Source organism: Scyliorhinus torazame, chromosome 22 (genome assembly GCF_047496885.1).
Source record: "Scyliorhinus torazame isolate Kashiwa2021f chromosome 22, sScyTor2.1, whole genome shotgun sequence".
Lineage (NCBI taxonomy): Eukaryota > Metazoa > Chordata > Chondrichthyes > Carcharhiniformes > Scyliorhinidae > Scyliorhinus > Scyliorhinus torazame.
The window spans coordinates 78,255,322-78,276,461 of record NC_092728.1 but is presented as its reverse complement, the minus strand read 5'-3'; the positions used below and the strand labels follow the sequence as shown (position 1 = coordinate 78,276,461).

Sequence of the window (21,140 nt, the reverse complement as noted above, 5' to 3'; positions counted from 1 at the left end):
CTGCAAGGCGGGAGGGATCAGAAACTTTTCAAATGTTTCATCTCAAAATATGCACACTTTTGTTTTGTTACACCTTTGTTTACAAATCCAAATCTAAATTCTAAGTACCTGACAAAAGACTTGGTGTGATATAAGAAACTGGGCACATCCTTAAGACGTTTAGGAACTCTGGTATGATTTTCGGCTTGTTAACAAAATTCTTTAAAGTGAAATTATCAATTTCCTTTTACTAATGAACCTCTTCTCAGCGTTAGGCTAACGTAAGTGTAGTAATTTAATTTATTTAGGAAGTGGAAATCAAAGCCATGTTATGACAGTGGTGATGGTTGCAGTTAACTTTAAAAAAAGAGGAAACCTGTCAAACTTTGCATTTATAAATAAAGTAATGAACATATTCTTGTCCAAAATGGCTTTGTAGGTTCACTCAGGAGCCTGACATCATTGTCCTGTTCCTCAACACTTGTGAATTGCCTATCAATTGTAGCAGTGAAACAGGACCCGTACCACATGGGATTATGCTAAATATAAGTGTAGATTTTTTTTTTTTTTTTTTTACAAATTGGGGTTAAGGCAGGATGTTATTCAACTCATCATAACCACAACAGTTAAGTAGGTTTTCCCTGGAATATAAATGCAGCTCTGATCACAATTGGCTCTCCCGATATCTTTAATAAACACAGTAAAATAAACACTGATTTGCTTACCGTTGACGCAGAAGGGACCTGTAAATGGCCGGTAACAATTGCACTTATAGCTTGTCCACAGATCCACGCACTTCCCGTTGTTGTTGCATGGGTTCTGGTGGCACCAGTTTGTCTTCTCGCAGCCGAGTACGAAATTATGTGACATATGTTCTGAAATTGTTTCTGGCAATATAGTCATGTTATCAATTTCCAAATCCTGCAAGCAACCAGTAAAATAATCCTGAATTGAAAAGTACATTCCTGGGTAACCACCGATGTGTGAAGTCTGAAATGAATTCGCTGAAGGAAGGGTGGCCGATTCGATGGCCTTCCAGTTTGAACAGGTGTATTTTGGACAACTGGGATGTGTCAGGTTTATATGCAAACTTTCTCCCAGAGCAACTGTTAACTGATGCCACTCGCCATCATTAACTAGATGAACGAATGAAATGCTGATTATTTGACCATTTATCACTGCGATGGACATGAGTTGGCCGTCATAAAGTTGAGTTTGCACGTATTCGTTGAGTAGATCTCCCCGATAGAATAATAGCACATTTGGTATTGTTGTCCGAAAGCGAAAACTGATGCTAAATGGCTCAGCGTGTGCTTCTGTTCTGCTCTGATTAATATTTTCTGTTTGTGTAATCACATAGCCACTGAATAAGGAGAAGGTGGTTGATTTTGAACAGTTAGCGTCATAAAAACCAGGAGGACATTTGCAGTTGTAACTATGAATGTCATTCACCAAGGTTGGGATGCACGTAGCTCTATTATGACAGTGGTGCACAAGGCAGCCAGTTAATTGAATTGAACAGTTCTTTCCTCCCCATTTGACACCATCTTTATCCATTGCAGGACAGTTGCAGGTGTAGCCTGCAATCCCATCTTCACAAACGCCTCCATTTTTACAAGGATTGCTTTTGCATTCATTGATATTAATTTGACATACCAACCCTGAGGAAGAAAAAAAATAATCTTGAGGCATCTTACTTGTAGTTTCAAAACTTGTAGTCCTGTTTATGTTCTAAATATAAATTACTGATATGTAAAATCCAAGATCAAATTCACACAGCTTAATCAAACCGAACAGTTCTAATAAGATTTGGACAAATGTATACTTAACATTTTTATTTAAAGGACTCCCTAAAACTAACATATATTGAATTAAAAAATATTTTTCAAAAAATAATGAATGTGCATTCATTTCAGTCGCTAATGCCGGATGTTCATGGCTTCCTGCTAACTATATTAGATTTGCTGCTCAGAAACTAACAAATACCAACATTATAGCTCTTTTAATGTTGCATTGGTGTAATAACCATAGGTTCCAATGATTCTTCTGTTTGCTTTTTCCACTCTAGTTTCTGTTTTTTCCCTTGCCTCTCCTTTTTTAAATTTCTACTGCACATCTATGAAATATGTCTGAGGAAATGATGGCGTAGTGGAAATGTCACTGGATCAGTAGTCGTGGGACCCTGGCTAATGTTCTGGGACATGGGTTCAAGTACCACCACGGCAATGGAATTCAATTAATAGATACCGGAAATATAAAGCTAGTTCAGTTAATGGTCACCATGACAACCATCATCGATTGTTACAAAAACCCATTCAGTTCAATATCGTCCTTTCGGGAAGGAAATCTGCCATCCTTATCTGGTCCGGCCTACATGTGACTACAGACCCACAGCAACGTGCTTGACTCTTGATTGCCTTCTACCATGGCAGTTATGAATGGGCAATAAATGCTGGCCTTGCCAGTGACGCCCGCATCCCATGAAAGAAAAAAAAAGTTACTTGCCTATTTTCATCCATCTTCATGGTCCCATTTTCCATTTTGTTAGTCAGATCCATGTTGAAGAAAATCGTCTTTCTTTGGCTGAAAACTGCTTCCAAAGGTCAGTTTTTCAGGCCGTTAAGGCTCAGTAATCTAACTGTTAACATCATCCATTTCCCCTTATGATTACAAAGCTGTCGCTTGATTCTCCAATTGACTGAGTTAACATTGAGTAAGCAAGACCAAACTCTTATTTTTTAGCTCCTCTGAGTCTCTGTCTTTAACTCTGATTGCAGTGCAGGCTAAATCTGAGAGGTGTAGGACTACATGATCCCATATGCTTTTCTTTCTCCATAATTCCCTTAATCATGAATGCCGTTAAATATTACCTGCCTTCATCCCAGCTGTTCTGCTGCCTGAGATCCTAATCCATGTCTTTTTATTAATTTATTCTTTCATCAAGTATGGGTGTTGTGTCTTGAACTGCTGCAGTACGTATGGTGTATGGACATCGAGTGTGCTGTGAGGAAAGGAGTTATGGGATTTTGACCCAGAGACAATAACGGAACGACGGATGGGGTGAGGCCTGGAAGAGAGCTTCCAGGTGATGGCGTTTCTATGCATCTTGTCCTTCTAGGTGATGGAGGCCACGGGTTTGGAAAATGCTGACGAAGGAGCCCTGGTTGAGTCATCTCCAGACTGGATGTCTCTCATGGACTCCCTGCTTTAATCCTCCACAGACTGCAACACATTCAGAATGCTGTTGCTCAAAACCCTCCACTTCCATTACCTCAATCTTCATGAGACTCCATTGGCCTCTCGTACCTCTATGAATCAATTTTGAGATCCTCATTTTTGCACCAACCAGCATGAGAATTTTAAAGCCAAGCTGTCGCTCAACTGGGAGCCGGTGTAGGTCAGTGATTAAGTTACAGCTTCTTTGAGTGATTAACGAGTCTTGTTACTCTTGTAATCTAGATTGGCAAGGTACCTATAAGCATCTAGATTTAATGGCATTCTGACTTAGCTGAGACAGAAAGTTGAGAGGTCAAGCTCTGCGAGGCTGACAACGATGTAATATTGAGACTGATATTGTTTTTTTAATAAACATTGCATTCATGCTTTCTAAATTAATTTTGCTATCCAATGGAACACACTGGAACTTGTAATTATCTTACAGGCAGCAGGAGGCCCTTTAGAGGGGGAACAGCACTGTTAGTGGAAGAAGCAGAACAACATTCAGATCATTCCTTTTACTCAGACGTTACTGCGCATCAATAAACACTTCATTCATCTCTTTCATTTATATTGTTGAAGAATCTGCGTCAACGTTTCTTTTGTTCGGTCACTTTTGCGCTGGTGACTTGTACCCCCAGAGATCTGAATGATGGTCTGATTGATTTACTTATTGTTCAAGAAATAATAAAACTAAATGTTCACCCTATTCATCTGTGCTGTGATTAAACCAAAGTCTTTAATTTCCTTTATTTTTCATTGACATTCCTCTATTGAAATATTCTAACCAGAACATAGTAACAGAGGGATATAGACAGGTTAAATGAATTGGCAAAAAACTTGGCAGATTGAATGTAAGTTAGGAAAAATAAAAGAGCTGTGTATTATTTAAATAGAGAAAGACTGTAGAAAGCTGCAGCACAGAGGGATTTGGGGGGTCCTCATGCATAAATCACAAAAAGCTAGCATGCAATATCAACAGGTAATAGCTAAGGCAAATGGAATGTTGGCCTTTATTTCAAAGGGAATGGAGTATAAAAATAGAGGTCTTGCTAAAACTACTCAAGGTATGCTGTCAACAGATTTGGTCCCCTTATCTAAAGAAAGATCTATTGGCATTGGAGGGTGTCCAGAGAAGGTTCAATAGGTTGATTCTGGGTATGGAGATATTTTCTTATGGGGAGAGGTTGAGTAGGTTGGGCCTGTACTCATGGAGTTTAGAAGAATGAGAGGCGACCTGATTAAAAAATATAGGATTCTCGGGAGTTTGACAGGGTACATGCTGAGAGGTTTTTTCCCCTTATAGGAGAATCTGGGGCCGGAGGGCATAATCTCAGACTAAGGGGTCGTCCATTTAAGACAGAGATGAGGAATTCCTTCTCTCAGAGGGTAGGAAATCTGTGAAATTCTTTACCGAGAGCTGCAGAAGCTGGGTCCTTAAGTATGTTCAAGGCTGAGATAGACAGATTTTTAATCAGTGAAGGAATCAAGGGTTATGGGGATAAGGCAGGAAAGTGGAGTTGAGGATTATCATGGAAGATCATGATCTCATTGAATGGTGGAGCAGACTCGATGGGCTGAATGGCATACTTCTCCTATATCTCATGCTCTTCAGCTTCTTGAGCCTGTTCTGCATTCAGTGAGATCATGGCTGACACCCATCTCAACTCCACTAACCTACTTTGACTTCATATCCTTTTATATATGATGTGGAGATGCCGGCGTTGGACTGGGGTGAGCACAGTAAGAAGTCTTACAACACCAGGTTAAAGTCCAACAGGTTTGTTTTGAATCACTAGCTTACGGAGCACAGCTAAGGAAGGAGATGTGCTCCGAAAGCTAGTGTTTGAAACAAACCTGTTGGACTTTAACCTGGTGTTTTAAGACTTCTTTCCTGTCCTTTTATATAGACATTTGGCAAAAATCTATCAATCTCAAATGTAAGCTTATCAATTTAGCTGGCATCGACTGCTTTCTGTCGATGAGTTCCATATTTCTGCCATCCTGTTACCTAACTCTCCTGAAACCTCTGACTCTGATGTTAAGGTTATGTTTCCTTTTCCTACACTACCCTAACAGCTCATCTTTCGGGACTTGTGGGAGGAAACCGGAGCACCCGGAGGAAACCCACGGAGACACAGAGGGGAACGTGCAGAGTCCGCACAGACAGTGACCCAAACCGGGAGTCGAACCTGGGCCCTGCCGCTGTGAAGCAACAGTGCTAACCAATGTGCTACCATTCCGCAATTTGGACATTCTGAATTCTCCCTCCGTGTACCCGAACAGGCGCCGGAATGTGGCGACTAGGGGCTTTTCACGGTAACTTCATTGCAGTGTTAATGTAAGGCTGCTTGTGACAAGAGATCATTGTTTTTTAAAAGCAGCACAAATAGGTTCTTTCTTTCTGACCTATCAATTCCTTTAAAAATCCTAAAAACGGCAGTTATGTTGCAACTTAACCATACATGTTCAGGGGATACTATGTATTCTCTCCTTTTATTGTACACCTTTGAGCTCTGATGGCATTCCTCTAAGGGCATTAAATCATTACTGTTGTGCACTGAACAATGCACGGTACCTCAGTTATAGATCGCAAGTTTCGGGCCCTTGTGGCAGGACCCATCCACAAGAGATTTGGCAGCCTACCCAAAAGTCTATTTAGGTTATTTCTTTATATGTGAATGTTACTAGGCAGATCCAAGCTCCAGGCCCCGGCTCTTTGCTCTGTTTTCTGGTTTGCGGAACACAGGTGAGGGCAAAAATGACAGTGGACCTGATGTCCATCCCTCCCCATATCATTAACAGATTGGCTATTTGTACTATCCTGTCTGATGCATGATAAATGGTCACTGGGACCAAGGGCAGCCAGTATCAAAGCAGCATCTGAGCCACGAGAGGAGGAAACTGGGATAGTATAAAGTGGCAGGTTCTCGATGTCAAAGGACAGTGAGCCTCACTGCAGCCTCACAGTGACAGGGACTTTTGTTTAAATCCAGCCTTGGGTCACTGTGCGGATATTGCACATTCTCCACCGTTTCCTCTGAGTTCTCCGGTTTCCTCCCACAGTACAAATATGTACGGGTTAGGTGGATTGGCCATGATAAATTGCCCCTTAGTGTCCAAGGGTGTGCAGGTTAGGTTATGGGTTTACGGGGACTGGATGGGTGAGTGGACATGGGTTACGTGCTCTTTCGAGGGGTCGGTTCAGACTCGATGGGCCAATTGGCCTCTGTCAGCACTGCAGGGATTCTGTATATATTTGTGTTTGCTCCTGCTGTTTCAAAATAATGTTATCCATCCTCCTTGTGTTGAGATTTTCTGTGACGTAAACTACGCATTCATGTGATGAACTTTGAAAGTATGCTATTTGAACAAAAGATTTGAACAAAAGAATTGCACAAAACTACTGCCACATCACGTAGTAATTTTTTAAAAGCCAACATTTAAAACCACTGGCTTTCCCCTTCCCAACATAGAAAAAAAACAGAGAAGAAGTAATCTGTGGGTAATGTATCATTGGAAAATCAACAAAAATTTTAAATTGTAAAAGAACATCATTATTAACGAGGAACATATGTTCCCAACCTTTACATGCACCGAAATTCTGGAAAAAGTGGAATATTGATACAATATTCTAAATTTATACCAAATACCAGTTGAGAGTTTAGGTATACAAGTTTAAATTTTAAATCTGAATTTCAATATGCCGCAGAAAATGTGCGGTCTCTCTGTCAGGTGATTTGTCTTTAACGTAAATGCAAAGGTAATTATTATGAGATCACCTGGGATTGTCTTTGAAGATCCTGAAAAATTACGTCATTTTATGTTAAATGCTAATTTGATAAAAGAGCAAAATAGAATTTTCGGCAAAAGCTTGAAAACAGCTTGGATGGACTGGATTTAAAACTGAAGCAACAGCAGATTTTCTTTCATGCGTATCTTTCCTGGAATGCTAGACACTCCATTAAACTGTAACAACAGGTTAAAATTAAGCTTCTATTTCACAAAAAGGCAGCCTTAGATGTAAAATCAAATAATGATGACACCAGTACCTGTAATTAGAAAATGTCCACAAAAGAACACTTGAGAAAGGAAAGATTTCATTGTGCTTTTCCTCTCTGCATTTGTACATGTGCCCCGACTATAGCCAAACACTGAATGTGTTTGTGCTACCCTGGTGCCAGTCAGGCAAAAGCGATTAGTAATTAAACCAACCAATATAGGGAGGGCTGCACTTTAATATAAGTTGGTCTCGGCAGTAATCCGCCTCCTTTTTATCCCTACCCGGCTGGCTCCTATCAGGACTGACATGAAAAATGCTCGTTTCCTCTCTTTCGTGCGTGTTATATATTGCTACAAAGGCCAATCACCATCAATTTGACCTAACATTTCTTTGAACTTTACTGGTTCTTGCTATATGAGGGAAATAAGCTAGAGATCCACAAAAGACTGCTGCAGCCATCTAAGTTTTAGGGTTGCACTTTTCAATACTCGGTTCCGACTTCAAGTCTGAAAGGCGAAGGTGTAACAGGCATGGCATCTTGTGAAATTAACTTCACACTGGACTTGCTTGTATTTTACTTTTAATTGGTTTGTTCCACTCTACCTGTTCAGTTCACTGGGGAAGTTAATAGACTCCACTTGTAGACTTGAGTCACAGAGAAAATGGCCTTGTAAATGTTGTGCTTGAGTTATGGAGTTGCTCCAGTGAACTGTTCTAAGCTGCATCTGTAAATTGAAGATTGTTCTGTCATTTCCCTTGTTCGTTTGTTTTATGAAGCTCTTTTTTTTCCACAAAATGACTCAATCCACTGTGATTATCAGGAGGCGACCAAACCTCATGCACCTAGACAAGCTGCGGCACAACAATCACTCCCTAATTTTTAATTGAGCCGTCATGCTCGTCTCCTTCCCCCTCACCAACCCCTGCCCTACTGTGCTTCAGATCGTGAACGCAGAACCAGTGAAAACAAAGGCATTACATGGCTAACTACAACACAGGAGCTGTTTCCTTCAAAGCATGCATAATGAGCCAAATGGCATCTTTGCTATTTTAATATTCAAATGTATGTACAGCGGGAGAAAGATCAGTTCATGGAAACTATAGGTATCATTGATGCAAACAATATGCACCATGGATGCTCTCTATGTAATAAGGACTGAATAATATAATTTTGTTGTGTGCGCTTTTCCAACTTTTCTCAAAATACATAGGTTTTAGCTTTATTATTTGTTCACGTTTACCCCCAAGTCAGATTCTACGTTCTTATTCTCTTTACCGTGTTCAAAATTGTAGATTCCTGAAAGTCTCAAAGGAGCTGCATACGTCTCGAGAGCAGAGACTGAAATCCTCTGAAGTATTGGAAGTGGAAATTTGAGAAGGTAAGAGCACTGAGTCTCATGTGAGTATATTCTGAATCGTCGTTTGTGTTTTATTTCTGCAAAATATTCTTATACTAAACACAAATGATTAGCAGGAACAGCAGCAGCAGGAAATTATGTTTGAATATCCTCAGTCAATGAAATATTAAATCTGGGCTAGCAGGATCGGAAGCTCATAAGTATATCAGCAAATCTTTCATTTTCAAAATTTGTGGACATACGTAAGTAAAGATATTTCTTTCCTGTCTAAGCCGAGCAACTCAAAACACTATTACAAATACAGGAGCTGAAAACGCAACTTTGGGAACCTCTATTTTCGTGATACGTTGATTTTTTTGCATTAAATATCCCATAATATATGTTCAACTTAAATTCTTCCAGCCCACTATTCTTCATGAGGCATTATAATATCAGTACTGCTTTGCACTAATAAGTGCGCAGAGGAACTGGTCTTAATACTGAACTTCAGAATATGCAAAGCAATCTATAAATTCACAAGATAAATCCTTAGTGCCCATGGCTAGTTAGCAACGGTTACAGTTCAAGTGAAATAGGGCTGGATGAGAAATGATTTTCTCCTTTCCTCCAGAATGTCATGGGGATCATTTTCACTTTGGATGTATAATTGGCGACAACGCAATATCACCCGCTTCACAACATTGGCCACCTCTAGTTTCAACGTGGTGTGTCATCATTTGACCTGGTTAGGATATGAAATTTATCCAAGCTCTCAGAAAACTTGAGTTTGCGACCCGTTTTGAGGTTGGGTATTAAAAGAGGTAAGTTGATTGCTCTCTTCCTTTGGGTTTTTTTGATCAAAAGCCCCCAGTATTTATATTTATGCGGTGACAGTACTGTGCTCACTCACATGCATATTGCAAATGGTGCCATTCTTGGATAGAGTCAATTGGAAATCATGTCATGCTTGCATGCAGTGAATTGCGAATGCAGTTGCTGTATTACTACTTAAAACATGAATTACTTAGTTCAACTGAATCTGAACCTTCACTAGATATTGCTATACTCAGCACGTTGCCAGTTTTCATTTTCAATAGATAATAAGCTCAATATTTTGAAAGGAAACAAAACTTCAAAAGCAATATTATTCCAAGACAAATTGGGGAAATCTATTTTATCTTGATATGATGTAAAACTGTTTGCTGAATATATTTTATGCTGATTCAAGCCCTTATTTTATACCTGCTTCCCTAAATCCATGGACTCACTGCCTTGGGTCAGGGGTTAACTTCATCATAATCTGCTCCATCAGAAATTGGGCAGTATGGGGCATCGCATCAAAGCTTCAAAGTCTAATCAAATTCTGACTCACTTAGAGATCTGAAGTCCTGCTCTTTGATTTGTCCTGTTTCTCAACTGCAATGTTTCTGGAACTTTTCGATGGTTCTGTGATGCTAATTTGATGTAATAAGCAGAAACCAGAAGTTTAAACAGTGTGGCCATGGCTGGACTAATTTACACAGCAGAGAAGATTAGCTTCTATTATTTTGCTGTCAGCTCTCGCTCCCACGCACATTCATTCAGCCCAATGGATTTACGAGAGGGGTCAGTGTGATTGAGCCACCTGCTGCTGTTTATTCAGTTCCACTGAAATCTTTTCAAAACTTGTTTTGTAGAAACTAAAAAAAAAAAATGTGACCTTGTCTTTTAGTGTCCTGTATTTCTCATTACTAAATTTTGTTCAACCTCCCCAAATGTAAGTCAAATTTGGAGCAAAGGTCAGTAACCAACCATCCTTCGCATAAATGTAGCGTTAGAAATCTCGGCAGAGAGTAAGTGGGGTTCACAAGAGAAACCTCAGAAATGCTTCACTGTGCAAACAGTATTGTTAACCGTCCATAGGGAATTATAAAGTTCTACATAATTCCAGAGACTGCGTTAGCAACCAAATTGATTCTATTAATCCTCTTCCATTATATGCATGACATACAACACTGAAAGTTTCTCTAATCCTTTACTCTTCATCAGAAAAGTGCTGCAGCGTTATTTGTATCTGTGTTTATTAAGTCGAATCATGACAATGCTGTGAATAGAAGGTTTAACTACCCGTTAAACAATATATTTTCCAAACTGTTACTTGACATGGGACATGTTGTAGGAATTATTAGCTGTGAGTTTCCTGAGAGCAATGAACTGCACCTGTAGCTCCAGTTCACATTCAGGCTGAGTGGATACCCGTGGAACCTTGACCAAAGTGGGCATGTGACATCCTGAAGGGCAGGGTGGACATGGGAAGGATGTTTCCTCTTGTGAGAGAATCTCGAACTGGAGGTCACTGTCTAAAAATAAGGGGCCGCCCCATTTAAAACAGAGGTGAGGTGAAATTCTTTTCTCTGAGGTTCACGAGTTCTATGGAACTCTCTTCCTGAAAAGGCAGTGTGAGCAGAGTCTTTGAACCTTTTTAAGTCAGAGGTGGGTAGGTTCTTGGTAAGCAAGGGGACGGTGGGTTATCAGGGATAGGCAGGATGCAAATTTGAGATTACTATCAGATCAGCCATGATCTTGTTGAATGGTGCAGCAGGTCCAAAGGGACGAATGGCCTATTTGTGCTCCTTACTCGTATCTTCTTTTGTTTTCAGCCCCAACAATCAAATATCCAAAATACACCCACAGCAGAAGAAGTGCCTTCTGCACAAAGTTGTGAAGTACTGGGCCTAGCACTACAGGAGAAAAAATATATTTCCTTGTCATACTAGTTTCAAATGAATATTGATCGGAATTTGAAACTTGCAATGGTTTTGCAGATCATAGAATTTACAGTGCAGAAGGAGACCATTCAGCCCATTGAGTCTGCACCAGCCCTTGGAGAGAGCACCCTACTTAAGCCCATGCCTCCACCCTATCGCCGTAACCCAGCAACCACACCTAACCTTTTTTTTTGGTCACTAAGGGGCAATTTAGCCTGGCCAATCCACCTAATCTGCACATCTTTGGACTATGGGATGTTAACCTTCAATTTCCAATTACACAAATTACTATCTTCTTAAGGTGTAGTTCAGCAGCCTAAGTTCTTAGAATCCCGCCAGTGCAGAAGAAGGCCATTTGGCCCATCATCTGCACCGACCCTTTAAAAGACCACCCTAGCAAGGCCCAACCCCCCGCTCTATTCATGCAACCCCATTCCAAGGGGCAATTTGGCACGGCCAAATCACCTAATCTGCACATCGTTGGCAACCGGAGCACCCGGAGGAAACCCACACTGACACAGGGTGGAAGTGCAGACTCCACGCAGTCACTCGAGGTCGGAATCAAACTCGGATCCCTGGTGCTGTGAGGCAGCAGTGCTAACCACTGTGCCACCATGCCACCCCCCCGCCCCTCCCACTTTTGTTGTATGTGTTATGAAGGAATGCTCGTCAAGGGAAGCGCTTGATATAAAACCTGGGTGTGTAACCCAGATTTCACACACAGGTAGCTGGGGTTGCTCATGTGTGCCTTTTTGAACAGTTGCAGTGCAACATCTGGGCAAGTGCTTAACCTGCCGCTGATAGGGAAAAATGATTAGCGGCAGCGTAATGTGTAAAATGGGAGGGTTTCACTCATAAAACATGTATTCCGATTCTTGCTATTAATTATTCTGAATTCTACCAACTGGCAAATTGTCAAGTAAGCGAATAACATTACAAATGTGGGAATGGGCACCTAGCATAATCTACCAGATGACTGCCAGTTACAGGAAACCTTCTATGTTTGCTCAGTACTTGCTTGATACCTGTGGTCCTGCTCATTAACTGAGCAGACTTCGTACCTGCAGAATAGTGTACATTTGTCCAATTTCATTTCAAAATATATACTCTGCTGTTAAAAGAATCGCAAGATGCATTCAATTGTTTAATAATTTAAGAACATCCGGACTTCCGGGTGCGGCGATGACCAGCTGAGTCGCACGTTTCGGCAGCTCCCTGTGAAACGGACTTTTGGGCTCTTGATAGGAGCCCCAACGGCAATTTTAACGGCTAAAAACACCGTGCGGTAAACCAGGAGGGTGTTCCCCCTGGACACGGATGGAAAAAGGAGAGGAAAGTGGCCGGATTGCAGCGGATCCTTTGGAACAACGGCAAGGAAGGCAAGCAAAAACCAAGATGGCGTCGGAAGGTGGCAGTTTCATATGGGGCCCTGAACAACAAGAGTTCTTGAAATGCTGCGTGGAGGAGATAAAAAAGGAAATGAAGAAAGAGTTGTTGGCCCCGATACTACAGGCGATCGAAGGGCTGAAAGAGGAACAAAAGACCCAGGAGCAGGAGCTTCGGGTCGTGAAGGCGAAAGCAGCCGAGAATGAGAACGATATACAGGGCCTGGTGGTGAAGTCGGAGATACAGGCGGCACACCAGAAACGATGTGTGGAGAGGTTGGAGGCACTGGAAAACAACGCAAGGAGGAACAACCTGAGGATTCTTGGCCTTCCTGAGGGTGTGGAGGGGGCGGACGTCGGGGCATATGTGAGCACGATGCTGCATTCGTTAATGGGAGCGGAGGCCCCGACGGGTCCGTTGGAGGTGGAGGGAGCGTACCGAGTTATGGTGTGAGGATCGAGAGCAGGAGAAACTCCCAGAGCCATAGTGGTGAGATTCCTCCGTTTTAAGGATAGAGAAATGGTCCTTAGATGGGCGAAGAAAACTCGGTGCAGTAAATGGGAGAACGCGGTGATCCGCGTTTATCAAGACTGGAGTACGGAGGTGGCGAGAAGGAGGGCGAGCTTTAATCGGGCCAAGGCGGGTACTTCACAAAAGGAAGATAAAATTTGGAATGCTGCAACCGGCAAGACTGTGGGTCACATATCAAGGGAGGCACCACTACTTTGAGACGGCGGATGAAGCGTGGACTTTTATTGTAGAAGAAAAACTGGAATGAGTGGATTATGAAAAAGAACGTTTGGACAAAGTGGTGGGGCGAATGGGGGGGGCGAAGAGGGGTTTTATGTTCTAATCCTGCGGTATGGTAACTTTTCTTTCTCCCACAGGTGGTGATGGGGGGAGGTGGGGAGGGAGAGGAGATGGGGCGTTGGCCATGGGAGGCGGGGCCGAGGGAGAGGCGCGGGCTTGGTTCCCGCGCCATGATAATTATGGCGGGAATAGAGAAGCAGGAAGGAGGGGGCGTCGCACGGTGCGAGCCGTGGTCACGGGGGGAAGCCGAGGTCAGCCAGAGTTTGCTGACTTCTGGGAGCAACATGGGGGGAGTAATTACGCTAGCGGGGGGTCTAGCGGGGGGGGTGGGAGGGGGGAATTACTGGGTTGCTGCTGCTGGGGAAAGGGGGGAGTGGGTATGGGAGAGGATGGGCGGGGGGGGCACCGCCTGGGGGAGATACAGCTGCGTGGGAACTGGGTGAGAAGCTGGAAAAAGATGATGGCTAACCGGCAAGGGGGGGGGGGGGGGGGGGGGGGGGTGGGAAGCCCCCCAACTCGGCTGATCACGTGGAACGTGAGAGGGCTCAACGGGCCGATAAAGAGGGCACGAGTACTCGCACACCTTAAGAAACTTAAAGCAGATGTGGTTATGTTACAGGAAACGCACCTGAAACTGATAGACCAGGTTAGGCTGCGTAAAGGATGGGTGGGACAGGTGTTCCATTCGGGGCTGGATGCGAAAAACAGGGGGGTGGCTATATTAGTGGGGAAGCGGGTAATGTTCGAGGCAAAGACTATAGTGGTGGATAACGGGGGCAGATACGTGATGGTGAGTAGCAAATTACAGGGAGAGATGGTGGTTTTGGTAAACGTGTATGCCCCGAACTGGGATGATGCCAACTTTGAGGCGAATGCTAGGACGCATCCCGGACCTAGAGACGGGAAAGCTGATAATGGGGGGAGACTTTAACACGGTGTTGGAACCAAGGCTGGATAGGTCGAAGTCCAGGACTGGTAGGAGGCCGGCAGCAGCCAAGGTGCTTAAGGATTTTATGGAGCAGATGGGAGGTGTGGACCCGTGGAGATTCAGTAGACCTAGGAGTAAGGAGTTCTCGTTTTTCTCCTATGTCCATAAAGTCTATTCGCGCATAGACTTTTTTGTGTTGGGTAGGGCATTGATCCCAAAGGTGAGGGGAACGGAATATACGGCTATAGCCATTTCGGATCATGCCCCACACTGGGTAGACTTGGAGATAGGGGAGGAAACAGGAGGGCGCCCACCCTGGAGAATGGACATGGGACTAATGGCGGATGAGGGGGTGTGCCTAAGGGTGAGGGGATGTATTGAAAAGTACTTGGAACTCAATGACAATGGGGAGGTTCAGGTGGGAGTGGTCTGGGAGGCGTTGAAGGCGGTGGTTAGGGGGGAGCTGATATCAATAAGGGCACATAAAGGGAAGCAGGAGAGTAAGGAACGGGAGCGGTTGCTGCAAGAACTTTTGAGGGTGGACAGACAATATGCGGAAGCACCGGAGGAGGGACTGTTCGGGTAAGGCAAAGGCTGCATGTGGAATTTGACTTGCTGACTACAGGCACTGCAGAGGCACAATGGAGGAAGGCGCAGGGTGTACAGTATGAATATGGGGAGAAGGCGAGCAGATTGCTGGCACACCAATTGAGGAAAAGGGGAGCAGCGAGGGAAATAGGGGGAGTGAGGGATGAGGAAGGAGAGATGGAGCGGGGGGCGGAGAGAGTGAATGAAGTGTTCAAGACATTTTATAAAAAATTGTATGAAGCTCAACCCCCGGATGGGAGGGAGAGAATGATGGATTTTTTGGATCGGCTGGAAATTCCCAAGGTGGAAGAGCAGGAAAGGGTGGGACTGGGAGCACAGATCACGGTAGAAGAAGTGGTGAAAGGAATTAGGAACATGCAGACGGGAAAGGCCCCGGGACCGGACGGATTCCCAGTTGAATTTTACAGAAAGTATTTGGACTTGCTCGCCCCGGTACTGACGAGGACCTTTAACGAGGCAAAGGAAAGGGGACAACTGCCCCCGACTATGTCTGAAGCAACGATATCGCTTCTCTTAAAGAAGGAAAAGGATCCGCTACAATGCGGGTCCTACAGACCAATTTCCCTCCTAAATGTGGATGCCAAGGTCCTGGCCAAGGTAATGGCAATGAGAATAGAGGAATGTGTCCCGGGGGTGGTTCACGAGGACCAAACTGGGTTTGTGAAGGGGAGACAGCTGAACACGAATATACGGAGGCTGTTAGGGGTAATGATGATGGCCCCACCAGAGGGTGAAACGGAGATAGTAGTGGCGATGGATGCCGAGAAAGCATTTGATAGAGTGGAATGGGATTATCTGTGGGAGGTGTTGAGGAGATTTGGTTTTGGAGAGGGGTATGTTAGATGGGTGCAGCTGTTGTATAGGGCCCCAGTGGCGAGTGTGGTCACGAATGGACGGGGATCGGCATATTTTCGGCTCCATAGAGGGACAAGGCAGGGATGTCCTCTGTCCCCATTACTGTTTGCACTGGCGATTGAGCCCCTGGCGATAGCGCTGAGAGGTTCCAAGAGATGGAGGGGAATACTTAGGGGAGGAGAAGAACACCGGGTATCTTTATATGCGGATGATCTGCTACTATATGTGGCGGATCCGGCGGAGGGGATGCCAGAAATAATGCGGATACTTGGGGAGTTTGGGGATTTTTCAGGGTATAAATTGAACATGGGGAAAAGTGAGCTGTTTGTGGTGCATCCAGGGGAGCAGAGTAGAGAAATAGAAGACCTACGTTGAGGAAGGTAACAAGAGACTTTCGTTACCTGGGGATCCAGATAGCTAAGAATTGGGGCACATTGCACAGGCTAAATTTAACGCGGTTGTGGAACAGATGGAGGAAGATTTCAAGAGATGGGATATGGTAGCACTGTCAATGGCAGGGAGGGTGCAGGCGGTTAAGATGGTGGTCCTCCCGAGATTCCTCTTTGTGTTTCAGTGCCTCCCGGTGGTGATCACGAAGGCTTTTTTTTAAAAGGATAGAAAAGAGCATCATGGGTTTTGTTTGGGCCGGGAAGACTCCGAGAGTGAGGAAGGGATTCTTACAGCGTAGTAGGGATAGGGGGGGGGCTGGCATTACCGAGCCTAAGTGAGTATTATTGGGCCGCTAATATTTCAATGGTGAGTAAGTGGATGGGAGAGGAGGAGGGAGCGGCGTGGAAGAGATTAGAGAGGGCGTCCTGTAGGGGGACCAGCCTGCAGGCTATGGTGACAGCCCCATTGCCGTTCTCACCGAGGAACTACACCACGAGCCCGGTGGTGGTAGCTACACTGAAGATTTGGGGACAGTGGAGACGACATAGGGGAAAGACCGGAGCATTGGGGGAGTCCCCGATAAGAAACAACCATAGGTTTGCCGCGGGGGGAATGGATGGGGGATATGGAATGTGGCAAAGAGCAGGAATAACGCAACTGAAAGATCTATTTGTGGACGGAAGTTCGCAAGTCTGGGAGCGCTGACCGAGAAATATGGGTTGCCCCAAGGGAATGCATTCAGGTACATGCAATTGAGGGCTTTTGCGAGGCAAACAGGTGAGGGAATTCCCGCAGCTCCCGACACAAGAGGTGCAGGACAGAGTCATCTCAAAGAAATGGGTGGGGGGATGGTAAGGTGTCGGATATATATAGGAAATGAGGGACGAAGGGGAGACTATGTGGACGAACTAAAAGGGAAATGGGAAGAAGAGCTAGGGGAGGAGATCGAGGAGGGGCTGTGGGCAGATGCCCCTAAACAGGGTAAACTCGTCGTCCTCGTGCGGCCAGGCCTAAGCCTGATTCAGTTTAAGGTATTACACAGGGCACATATGACTGGAACACGGCTCAGTAAATTTTTTGGGGGTGGAGGATAGGTGTGCGAGGTGCTCGAGAAGCCCAGCGAATTATACCCATATGTTTTGGTCATGCCCGGCACTACAGGGGTTTTGGGTGGGGGTGACAAAGGCGCTTTCAAAAGTAGTAGGAGTCCGGGTCGAACCAAGCTGGGGGTTGGCTATATTTGGGGTTGCACAAGAGCCGGGAGTGCAGGAGGCGAGAGAGGCCGATGTTTTGGCCTTTGCGTCCCTAGTAGCCCGGCGCAGATATTGCTAATGTGGAAAGAAGCCAAGCCCCCGGGGGTGGAGACCTGGATAAATGATATGGCGGGGTTCATAAAGCTAGAGCGGATTAAGTTCGTCCTAAGGGGGTCGGCTCAAGGGTTCACCAGGCGGTGGCAACCGTTCGTCGAATATCTTGCGGAAAGATAGATGGGGGAAAAAAGAAGGCAGCAGCAGCAGCCCAGGACTTGGGGGGGGGGGGGGTGGGGGGGTGGGGGGGGGGGGGGGGGGTGGGGGGGGGGGGGGTGGGGGGGGGGGGGGAGGGATGGGGGGGTGGGGGGGGGGGGGGGGTGGGGGGGGGGGGGGGTGGGGGGGGGGGGGGGAGGGATGGGGGGGTGGGGGGGGGGGGGGTGGGGGGGTGGGGGGGGGGGGTGGGGGGGGGGGGTGGGGGGGTGGGGGGGGGGGGGGGTGGGGGGGGGGGGGGTGGGGGGGGGGGGGGGGGAGGGATGGGGGGGGTGGGGGGGTGGGGGGGGGGGTGTGGGGGGGGGGGGGGGGGGGGGAGGGATGGGGGGGGGTGGGGGGGGGGGGTGGGGGGGTGGGGGGGGGGGAGGGATGGGGGGGGGTGGGGGGGGGGGGGGTGGGGGGGTGGGGGGGGGGGAGGGATGGGGGGGGGGTGGGGGGGGGGGGTGGGGGGGTGGGGGGGGGGGGGGTGGGGGGGTGGGGGGGGGGGGAGGGATGGGGGGGGGGGTGGGGGGGTGGGGGGGGGGGGAGGGATGGGGGGGGGTGGGGGGGTGGGGGGGGGGGGAGGGATGGGGGGGGGGTGGGGGGGGAGGGATGGGGGGGGGTGGGGGGGTGGGGGGGGGGGAGGGATGGGGGGGGGTGGGGGGGGTGGGGGGGGGGGGGAGGGATGGGGGGGGTGGGGGGATGGGGGGGGTGGGGGGGGGAGGGATGGGGGGGGGGGGGAGGGATGGGGGTGGGGGGTGGGGGGGGGGAGGGATGGGGGTGGGGGGGGGGGAGGGATGGGGGTGGGGGGGGGGGAGGGATGGGGGTGGGGGGGTGGGGGGGGGGGGATGGGGGTGGGGGGGGGGGAGGGATGGGGGTGGGGGGGTGGGGGGAGGGATGGGGGTGGGGGGGTGGGGGGGGGGTGGGGGTGGGGGGGGGGGGAGGATGGGGGTGGGGGGGTGGGGGGGGGAGGGATGGGGGTGGGGGGGGGGAGGGATGGGGGTGGGGGGGGGAGGGATGGGGGTGGGGGGGTGGGGGGGGGGGATGGGGGTGGGGGGGGGGAGGGATGGGGGTGGGGGGGTGGGGGGGGGAGGGATGGGGGTGGGGGGGTGGGGGGGGGGGGAGGGATGGGGTGGGGGGGGGGGGAGGGATGGGGGTGGGGGGGGGGGGAGGGATGGGGGTGGGGGGGGGGGAGGGATGGGGGTGGGGGGGTGGGGGGGGGGGGGAGGGATGGGGGGGGTGGGGGGGGAGGATGGGGGTGGGGGGGTGGGGGGGGGGGAGGGGTGGGGGTGGGGGTGGGGGGGGAGGGATGGGGGGGGGGGGGAGGGATGGGGGTGGGGGGGTGGGGGGGTGGGGGGGGGGGGAGGGGTGGGGGTGGGGGTGGGGGGGGGAGGGATGGGGGTGGGGGGGGGGGAGGGATGGGGGTGGGGGGGTGGGGGGGGAGGGATGGGGGTGGGGGGGGTGGGGGGGTATAGCCTGTGACAACGCAGTTGCCAATTAGGGCTAGTTTTCATTTTTGTTATTTAATATTTATTATTTGTTGTTTTTTGTTTATATAAAAAAGGTCATTATTATCTGTATTGTTATAATGTTGTGTAAAGGATGCACAATGTACTGTGTTGGTTGACCAAAAATTTTCAATAAAATTTTGTCCAAAAAAAATAATTTAAGAACATCCGAAGGAAATGTTTTGTATGCAGACACCCTCAAGCTGTAACCAATGAAAGGTGACTGACTGCACGATGTACTCTTGTTCGAACATTTATTTGTCAGCCAAGGCAATGTACTTTCGCCTCTTAGTTAAACAACACAGCTACTCCTTCAATTCATGCTGAATTCTGTGCGCAGTTCTTGTACTGTTACAACACTTGTACCGAAAAGCGTCCTGGGTGCAGTTATTTCTCCAGATTTTATACTTGGCTCAATTTACTTCCAGATAGTGAGAATGGCTTTTTAAAAATCTTTCACAGTCAAAGGCAGATAGTCTCTTATTTAAACTATTTATTGTGAAACCGGAAATTCCTTAAGTTGAGCAACCTGTATCTTTGAAAAACTACCGTTGATTTTCTTACCTGACAATGTTGCCATAAAACAAGGTCCAGAGATAGCGGTTGGTGCTTGTAGTTTGCACTGATGGGCAAATTGATTCTGTTTTTGGCGGGTGCTGAATTTTAATATTTAAATATTATTTTTTGAAATAAATTTATAGTACCCAATTATTATTTTTTTTCCAATTGAGGGCAATTTAGCGTGGCCAATCCACCTACCCGGCACATCTTTTGGGTTGTGGGGGTGGAACCCACGCAGACACGGGGAGAATGTGCAAACTCCACACGGACAGTGACCCAGGGCCGGGATCGAACCTGGGACCTCGGAGCCGTGAGGCAGCAGTGCTAACCATTCCGCCCCATTTAATATTTAAATTAGATTATTTTTGAGGAGTCACAGTGCTTGTAATCCAACACTGTTTTTTGTGGTTTATTGGGGGTAGAAATTTCCAAATCTAGAGTTTTAACCACGAAGAATGAAAGCTTAATTGTTTATTATTGGAAAAAATCCCAAGTTGTAGATTTAAGAATGCAATTAGTGGAAAGGCTCTGTATCAAGGATGCATGTGGATCGCCACAAAGCATATTTCATTCAAGTGGCTGGGTAGAAATGGAGAAATTGGGAAGAGACAACTTTGTGATGTTGTACGAATTAAGTAATGGCATGATGGGAAAACTGGTCAACTATTCGGTACAATGTGAGCAAAACTGACCTAGCCATTTCAATGTACCCCTTTGTAAGGCTGACTCCGCATAACCTAAAGCATGAATAAGATCAGAGAAGGTCAAGCTTCTCTACCCCAGAGAGTATTGGGGGCATGGAATGCACTGCCTGTGGAAGTAGTTGAGTCGGAAACATTAGGGACCTTCAAGCAGCTATTGGATAGGTACATGGATTACGGTAAAATGATATAGTGTAGATTTATTTGTTCTTAAGGGCAGCACGGTAGCATTGTGGATAGCACAATTGCTTCACAGCCCCAGGGTCCCAGGTTCGATTCCGGCTTGGGTCACTGTCTGTGTGGAGTCTGCACATCCTCCCCGAGTCTGTGTGGGTTTCCTCCGGGTGCTCCGGTTTCCTCCCACAGTCCAAAGATGTGCAGGTTAGGTGGATTGGCCATGATAAATTGCCCTTAGTGTCCAAAATTGCCCTTAGTGTTGGGTGGAGGTGTTGACTATGGGTAGGGTGCTCTTTCCAAGAGCTGGTGCAGACTCAATGGGCTCCTTCTGCACTGTAAATTCAATGATAATCTATGATTAATCTAGGACAAAGGTTCGGCACAACATCGTGGGCCGAAGGGCCTGTTCTGTGCTGTATTTTTCTATGTTCTAT

The 21,140-nt window shown here is 46.9% G+C and overlaps 1 protein-coding gene across 1 annotated transcript in view; it reads right to left on the bottom strand.

The window, feature by feature from the left end:
* The window catches only part of LOC140399154 (protein crumbs homolog 2-like), a 239,517-nt gene that overhangs the window by 68,072 nt on the left and 150,305 nt on the right, over positions 1 to 21,140 (bottom strand). The window contains exon 7 of the mRNA XM_072488414.1: positions 705 to 1,640. Within this exon, the coding sequence (XP_072344515.1) occupies positions 705 to 1,640 (936 nt within the window). The remainder of the gene's footprint in view (positions 1 to 704; positions 1,641 to 21,140) is intronic.